At 32.7% G+C, this 9,770-nt stretch overlaps 1 protein-coding gene across 1 annotated transcript in view; it reads right to left on the bottom strand.

The window, feature by feature from the left end:
- Positions 1–378: 378 nt before the first annotated feature.
- Positions 379–9,770, bottom strand: part of DHTKD1 (dehydrogenase E1 and transketolase domain containing 1) — a 948,838-nt gene continuing 939,446 nt past the window's right edge. Inside the window, exon 17 of the mRNA XM_044088312.1 lies at positions 379–1,763. Within this exon, the coding sequence (XP_043944247.1) occupies positions 1,662–1,763 (102 nt within the window). The 3' untranslated portion in view covers positions 379–1,661. The remainder of the gene's footprint in view (positions 1,764–9,770) is intronic.

The raw sequence follows: 9,770 nt of genomic DNA, 5'->3' as shown, positions 1-9,770 counted from the left end.
AATAACATTTGTCCTTGTGTATGATGTTTAACGATACTGAAAATTACTGGTGGAATAGATGTTATGTAATACTAGGTTTGTTTTAATAAACTGATAATTTAAAAACAAATACAAACTCGGGGTCAAGATGTTTCATTATGAGATTCTGTTTAACATATATATATATATATATATATATATATATATATATATATATATATATATATATATATATATATATATATATATATAGATATAAAACATGGAAAAAACACAGATTAATGCTGTAGGTGTAGAATGGATTGCAAGACTTGGACCCAAACCAGGAAAAAAATGAAGCAGACAGGCAAATCCAAAAATAAAGGCACACACAAGCTTTTAGGACAATGCAACTCAATAATCATTTCCTTTAGCTAACATCATTTATTAGCAGTGGTTTACAGTGGTATAGCAATTAAACATACAGCTTAGAGAGGGAATAACACAGTGTGCTTTCCATTCTGGCATCTGTACAGCAATGAATGACTTGTCACAAGCACACACATTACTGCAATAACATATCTGCTGTATTGGACATTAAACTATTCGAACCAGAAATGCAAAGGTAGATACAAACAAAGTGATTGGGCTTACAAAGCACCCCAATTTACAATATTTTGACATGCTGAGAGGAATGGCTACCTGGAAGTCATTCATTTATCAAAAAAGATGCATGTCTGAGGAAAGGGACACATATGGTATAAGGCACTGGGGTTTTCTTTTAAGCACTCCACTACCTCTTACTGTCTATAATGTGGTATGCTTCAACAGTTTGAGTGATGCTCTGTTAAACTAAGGATGTCTGCATGTAATACAAATGAAAACATTACCAAAGGGCCTACACCCCAAAGTAAGAAAGTCTGATGCATGACCTCTACTGAGGCTGACATCACAGTTAAAGAAATTTAACTGATCATCACGTATGCCTAATTTTACATCACAGAAATCTTTGGGAGAAAACACTGAAACAAACCTTAAACCAAAAGAAGTGCTGGGAACTCCATTATTAAAATAGATCTTGTCACCTCCAAATCCTGAATATGGAAGACCAGACAGAAGCTATAAAGGCCTTAATGGAGTGGGCAGGGTAGATTCTACAAGTGACTACATGCACAGTGAATAAGTGCTAGACAAGTTTGCTATATAACAGGGCTGGACAGTGAAAAGATGATGAGATAATACATAAAATTAAGAGGGAACACCATCATTGTAATGAAAATTAAGAGAAAAAAGAACAATTATTTCAGCTGAATTATAAAAGTACTTTGTTCACTCCCATACATTAATTACTTTCTATACTTCTTTTTGTAAACCTAAAAATGAATAATATTTGCTAGAAATGGATAGCTGGGTTCTAAAATACTGCAAGTTATAAAAATCACGTTGTTTGTTAAAAAAAAGACATATTACTGAAATTAACTGTTAAATACTTAAAACAAGAAGTTGCTACATAAAGTCCATTTTTCTCAACAAATGGCCAGAATGTTATCTTCTAAAAATGGAAATACTGCATTTGCTACCCACTCAGCTGTCTCATTATCTGAATGAGAATCAGGATTTCATACTGAACCCAATCAGATAAACAATAAAAACAAGCAAAAGGCTTTTTTGATCAGTGGCTGTTCAACTGATGGTTTTCTTGATTAACTGAATGTTCTGTTAAGAATGTCTTGTTGCTGTTGCTGGTGTAACATTCCAATACCAACTGCTGGTGCAGGAAGAGGAGGGCGGCTCACAAGCCTGAGCTGAAATAGGGGAAAAGATTAATAATCGTTAGACACAACAAATTAATGCACTATTTGTGTTTACAGTATATGTATCTTTGACTCTTTTTGAGAGCATGCAAATAACAAACAAAGCTCTACAACAAAATATAGTAGTAGGAGACATTCATCATATAACAGATGAGTGTCTCCATGTAGGTCTCGGAGCAATTCATTAAATACTGACCCTTCAAGAGGACAATCCATCAGCACAAGACTTGCAGGACATAATGCTCCCTACAAAGCAACTGAGTGGCCATCTGGGATGGCAATCACTGTTCCTGAACAAAATGAATAACATTCTAGAAAGTCGGATCTTGAGCCAAGCCCTTAACTCATTAATGTCCACTGGCAATAAGATAATTAGATGTCACATTCCTGACTACTAGCAGGCTGAACACTAATTGCCTAAGGTTGAGAGCAAAAGAAAAAAAAAATAAATGGAGAAAATCTTTTTAACTAAATAAAAAAGCAGTTTTGTGCATTTCTGTTTAACTGAAGTTTGGCAGCTAACAGGGGGTTAAGGCTGTAGTTTTCTTTGGTACAAGGTTTGATTCTGTCATCCTTCACTTGCCTCTTGTCTAACCTTGAACAAGTCACTTAACCAGACAGTATTTGGAGGGCAACTGGGAATTTGGGCTGGGGTCCTTAGTGGTTCCCTGGATTTAAAGCTGACTAAAAACCCACATTAAAAGACTTTTCAGGTAACACTGGCCAGAATTTCCTCGGCCTAGGAAGGGGTTAGGAAACAAACAGGTGGCAGCGTTTCATGACATCCCAGCAAATGTCTTAAAAAGAAATGATTCTTTTTTTTCAAACACACCTTTACTGAATTATCACTTGTGACATAGGCAATTTTACATTTATACAAAAGTAATCAAATTACATTAACAAATTAGCATTCACAAACATTATACTTCACATATATTGCTATATATCATATAACCTAAGCAAAATTACATAAATGATTCAATTTCTGCACCTTTTTTAAACAAGAAAAATCTTTATTAAACCATGACTTACAACATAAGCAATCATACATTTATATAAATGAAAACAAACCCACACCAACACAATCTAAGTTGCCTGCATTTTACATCACAAATCATACTGTAAAAGGAAATTATTTGGATTATGCAGTACCTTCTGAGCATGTAAACCACACCAAACATCACTTCAAAATTCCTTCTAAAAATATTAAATTTTATCAGAAAACAAAGACTGTAAGATCTATACACCAGCCAGTCTATAACTGTTCTTATTCTAAAACCCAGCTCTGACATTTCTGATGTATATATTACAGATCAATCACTCTTAATAAATTCAGGCATTTAATTGTATTATCTACAAATATTCTTCTTACAATAATTTATCAGTCAGGTGCTCTACTGTTACAACAAATAAAACAAATGTTAAGTCTTTACAAATAATCAATATATTTCACAACACAGATTGCTTTAGCTACCAATGCCTCTGAGGTACTCAAAATAAACTGCTTCCTTTTCTGCACTATACAGATGAGCTCAAAAAACCCATACACAAGTTTATGTTAATGGTTGCCTTATCAAAAATAATTCCTATTACAAATAGTTCAAGAAATGTTTCCCACTACTTCCCAATATATTTTAATATTCAAACATATCTCCCTCTTTCTATGCTTAATAAATAAATTTTACTTTAAGATGTTAAAGAAATTGATCTACCACCTCATAACATTTGCAGATGATGTAAAGATCTACATTCAACATCCAACATCACATATTCTGAGAATCTAAGAAGTTACCCAAACTTTCTCAAATGTCTCAGATTATAAATTAAACTTGCCAAAATCAATTATGTTCCCTCTATTTGATCATCATATTCTCCTTGACCAAGTGGATATGCAAGGAATATCAATCAAAACTAATCTGAAACACTTAGGAATAATATTTCCCATAAGCCCTATAAATTCTTACCAAAATAATTTCTTAAAATGTTGGCAGCCTCTTGAATTAAAACTAAAAAGGTGGTTATGAATTAAGTTTTCAGCTACTACCAAAAGCACCTATACTCACGATTTATTTAGTCAAGAAGGGGGAGGGGTTGGCTTAATTTTTAAGGTCTGCAGCTCACACATACAAATTACACAGTTTGATTCTGACCTCTGGTTACTAACTAGACTTGTAACAGTCTCCAGGCTGATAGCCTAGCTTTAATCTATGAACCTATTTCCTTGAAGTTGTTAAATGAGGTAGATCACTGATCACAAATGACCAGTTTCAGTCTTCAGTCTGGGGTAAAGTACAGCAGTAACAGTATACAATACAAGCAGTGGGTCAATGGTTACAATAATGTAACAAGAAGATAAATATACTTAAGCACCCAGTATCAGAAATTATTTACATTATACCGCTGATTGATATAGAAATTAGCTTATGCAGTATATACACTACACAACAGAGTCCAATGTTATGGCAAGTGTGGCATACAGTAAAAGGCTATACAGAGTAAGAAATTTATTGGAGAGTGCCAGAATATGGTATGCTTAAGTAATGTAACACAAGTAAAAACACTCAGAGTATAAATACATAAAAAGCAAAAATAACAAAAAAAAAACGACAAAAAATGCCACCTCCAGGCGGCTGGCGGTGGGATTTTTTGTTATTTTTGGTTTTTGCTTAGGTAATGTGCCCAGGGGACAAAAGAATGACATTTAAAGTTTCCTAAATGACAGAATCTAAATTACTACATATTTCCTAAATTGCTACTTCATGTAATGTCCCCATATCATTGTATTTTTTTTAAATATTTAAAACAAGACCTGCTAAACTAATAAAATTCAGTAAATCAATTAGAATTTCACACTCAAAACTGGCTGCATCCAAACAATCTAGTGGCCTATATTTATCACATTTTGCCACTTATTACACATTAATTAGGCAAATATTATGTATAACCAAGATAAGCTCAAACTAGCTACTTCTGTTTGGCACATATTATTCACATTAACAAATGTAAGTTCATCACTGTCAGTGGTGCAACAGGTAGCATAGTCATCTTTGGTGCTGGAAGACAAGAAAGCTGTGGGTTCTATTCCCCCTACAGGTGTATGGACTGCTGACACTGCACTGCAGCTTTGGGGGAGGTGCTATACTCCTGAGTATGTTATCCCTCACGGACAAGACTTTAAACCAAGGTCCTATCTTGTTCATCGGAGTGTAGTTTAGGGGGGTATTAAAGATCCCAAGGCACCTATGAAAAAGAATAAGTTTTTTTTATTTGTACAATATTTATATAACATTTATATACAAATATTTATATTGTATTCACATAACAACTTTACTTATTTACTTTTCTATATATTTACATATTCACAAATATATACTCATTTTTCTTCAATATCCCCTTTGCATCCACAACCAATCTTCTTATTTTCCTCAAAGTATCTGCGAAATTCCAAAACTTATTAAAATTTCACTTATTCTGCTTGCATTCCAAATCTCACAAATCATCCAAAAATATTTACTTAATTTTTTTCTTTACCTTTCTGTTCATATTATCCATACAAAACCAATTAAAACACATGTAATTCTACCTTTTTAATGCTTCCTATTAATTTCTCTTTACATACTCCCTTCCAGACTTCTTTAACTCGTTCACACCCCCACAAAAATCTTCAGCTGATTATAACTCATTACAAAATAAACAATCCATCTTCCATCCTTTTATATCACATATTCCCTTTAATGGGAAGGTTAATAATAATTCCCCATGGGAAATGTTGACACAAAGCAAAACTTTCCAACCTTAGCCTTTATAACATCATTACACAAGTCTTCCCAATGATCTACATAAATGACATTTTGCATAGCACTTTCAAGCCATCCTCTTTTCCTGCTTTTTGGCACATTTTTCATACTTAATTTCCATAAAGTTTTTTTAAACTCACTCATTTCTCTATTTCCTTCATTTGTTTGCAAGGCAGATCCATACATAAATACTTATATTTATTCTTCAATATAAGTTATATAATGTCCTCAAATTTACTATGCATTATTCTCATCATCCAATGCATTAAAATAAACGCCCCCTAAACAATATGTTTTTTAAACCTAAACAATCCGCATTCATACTCAAACTGCCTCTCCTCTTCACAGGACTTGGCCTGGAACCTCAAAGAAAACAAAATATTATCTGCAATATATCTCTTCTTTGTTTTCTGGAATTAAACTTTGGCAAGGTAAGTAATTTTACCTAGAATACAGGAATGAATTAAATACACTTTCTTCCTAAAAGCCAGCCTAAATTATTTTCAAATTTAAAATATGTTCCAACTCTATAAACTATTCCAGCTCCACACAATTACTCCCCTTGCAACTAGACTCCATGGGAAAAACTCCTTATACAACCTGAGACACTAATCACTAGCCAAACCAACTCTCCTTACCTCTAGAATCAAACTCCACACTACTCCACATGCTTTCTCTCAGGTACCTACTCTTTTTCAAGCTCTATTGACATTAAGGGAGTCAACACATTTAAAATTCAGAATGCAACTGAAAAAGCACTTCTTCATCCAACCAAATGCTCCTGCTTTAGCACAAGATATATCACCTAACATATCCCCTTTCAGAGTCTCTGCTCCTCTCTCAAGATTCACTGAAGATTGACCCACTTTAGAAACTAATATCTATATTGTACATTATACTCTGCTGGATTATACAGTGCACTGTGCTTGTTCTCTAGAATATATATATATATATGTGTATATATATATATATATATATATATATATATATATATATATATATATATATATATATATATATATATATATATATATATATAGTTATTTCCAAGTAATTAGGCTAAAATATTCTGTTACTGTTTAAATTTCTGTATATTTGTTTGCTATATGTTTTGTAATTCACCTGGGCTGAGTCTGAAAGTGACTACCCTAGTAAACAAAATAACAAAGACCCAAAAAGGTTCCTCAAGTCTCTTATCTACCACATTCAATCTCTCAAAAAGAACACCCAACAAATTTCTGTTTTACTAAATTGCACATCCTCTACTTGACTGATTTCTCCAAGCCTGTTACTTATTTTCTTTATTAAAACTTAATCCCACATGCTTTAATATATAATTTATATATATCAACATTTTTTTCATCCATGACTTATTTTTTGCAATGATAATCAGCACAAGGCATAAAACGCATCACTTCTATTATCTTTTATTACACAATTCCTTTCATTATAAACTTCTAAATTTTACTGGTTAAAGCATTCATAATTAATGAAAATTAAAAAAAAAACTAATCATGGGGCACCCCAACATATCACCCTTTTAAAACTTATACTTGCAGATAACCATCCAAAAATTACCACTTCCACTTTGCTATTATTATATGCAATTTTTAGAACATTCAGAATGTGTCCTTCCACCCTCATATTCATCCAGAATCCCCACTAACGCTCTATAATCCACATTATCTAAAAGTTTATTCACATTTCCTATAACATATCGGCTCTATATTAGAAGAGCGAAGTGACTTAAGAGTGAACACTCTTTTGTCGACACGTAAAGCCCGAAGTCTGTAAACAGTGAAGTTATGGAACAGCGATTTTTTTCCCAGGGGAAAAAAAATCACTGGGCCGTTCTTGGGACTTTATTGTTTTCTCCACTGTGGTGTGATCTCAGAACTGGAATATTTAAGTATGGGGGGGGTGTTGGGGGCACAGCCCTCCACTTTATTTTGTCTTTCTAATTTTATTTATTTATTTTTTTGGAACAGCGATTTTTTTACCTGGGAAAAACATCGCTGTTCCGTAACTTTGCTCTTTTCAGACTTCGGGTTTTACGTGTCAATGAAAGAGCTTTTGCTCCTAAGTCGCTTCGCTCTTCTAATATAGACCCCATATTCTTGACTATCTTTTTCTTTAATCTCATATATTCCATCTTCCATAACTTCACACAATACTCTTCAAACCTTTCCTGGATTATATTCAGAAAAAAATTAATCCAAATTATTTAATGTAATTGGCCTCCAACTTCTTATATCATTTTCCTCCTCTTTTCTATATATTTAATAACAGCAACATGCACTTCCTTTTGAAAATTTTCCTTATCCATCCACTTATTAAATACCCTAACAAGAATCTATTTAGATTTTAAGTCAAATTTCTTATAAATCCCAAAACCCAGCACATCAATTCTTGTAAGAGAATCTTCTTGTAACAGCTTAAACACTTCCACTGTTTCTGTTATTTCTTTATTAAGCAATTGCTTTGTTTGAGCCGAATTTTTTACACCATAAACCATCTTATCTATTTCACATTTATTCATATTCATCTCTAAAATAATCTTCTAGGATTTTCATATCTTCCTGTCTGTATCTTACATTCTCATCTTTATATTTAATCTCCAAAGAAACTTCTTTATTTACCAATTTAGTTAGAAATAGTAACACCTCTTCTCTCCTTCCTTTCACATATTTCACTTTATGCAACAACTGATTAATGTTCCTTTTATTTTCTTCAAACAAGTTATTTTGCATATCAAAAAACAGCTTTTTCTTAATAAACATTTCTCTATACAACCCATTGGATCTCACTTTTTCACTCCTTATACAATCTAATTCATCCAGCAAATACACTTTCTTATACTTCTCCAAAGTTACTCACCAATATGTCCATGAACTATAAAACTATGTCACTGACTCATGATCCTCCCACAATTGTTAGATTTGTTCAAGTAAGTCCTTTCCCTTTAAGCATTTTAATTCATATACCTTCTTTTATAGCATTCTCTTTTCTACATATTCCTCTATGGTCTAAAACATCTGTCCAAATAGGCCTCCCAACCCCTCCTTTACATTTCCAGAAAATAATCAGTTTCTGTCTGCAATTTCTTCTATGTCCACTGATAACACTTTCAACATCTTAAATTTCCCGTTTTAATAATATCCTTAATTTTTAACATACTTTCCCATCTTTCTTCTGCTACTTCTAAGATTAAAATTAAAATCCTCCATAACAGTCATATGTGGCAAAATATCTTCATTTAGCTGTTCGCATTCTTTAATGTCAGTGTAAGCCTGAACACATCAACTCCCACCCAATATCAACAACAGTTAACCTACCAAGCATTCTGATATACACACACTTAAAATATCTAACTCATTCTTGTGCACGTGCTCATAATATGGACTCTTTAACCATACTGATTACACATATTTTTTACATTCAATAATTAAATCTTCATTACTTCTGTAAAAGGAAACAACATTTAGCTGACCTCCATATCTTAATGTGTCCCAAGCCCCTACAACAAAAAATAATCACATTTGGCAGATACTGCACTACTACCATACCTCTCAACCTCTTAGAGCAAGAAATCTGGACAAAGCCATAAATAAAAATGGGGCAAAGGCACAAAAATAGGGGCATTTTTAAATTTTACTATTACAAACGTAGAAGGTTGACAGAACAACAGGTTTTGCATTAGCATGAATTTTCTGAAGGGAATGAAGTCTGAAATTCAAATGTCTTATTATTTTCTAACATCAATCTTTACTGATTTGCTACACATTTTCCAGAAAAACCACAATTTTATTAAAAACGGACCAAAAATATAAGTAAAACATCTAGACATTGTGCTAAAATCTGTACAGTTGAATGGTATGCGCACTATTCCATTTACAATTTTAACATTACATTTACCTCTCATCCTTCATCCCACACATTTTTATCATTTTTAGTTTAATTTATTTACCATACATTGTTACATAATTCCTTTGAACATTTCTGATCATTTTTGTTAAAGTTATCCATTCTAAACTGCATAAAACTCTTTCCTTTTACCCTTGCTCCTGGCCACTCTGGGACATACCATTTGTAAATCCTTCAATATGATTCTTGTGAAATGGCTCACCACTCTCCTTTTCTACATTATTTTCACTTATTTCCAAAGAAACATTTGATTTCACTCTACGTTTGTTCAGTTCAA

The sequence above is a fragment of the Protopterus annectens genome, chromosome 11.part0, assembly GCF_019279795.1.
Source record: "Protopterus annectens isolate FY-2018-M chromosome 11.part0, PAN1.0, whole genome shotgun sequence".
Taxonomy (NCBI): Eukaryota; Metazoa; Chordata; order Ceratodontiformes; family Protopteridae; genus Protopterus; species Protopterus annectens.
The sequence above is the reverse complement of the archived record's forward strand: the minus strand, read 5'-3'. Positions and strand labels throughout refer to the sequence as shown.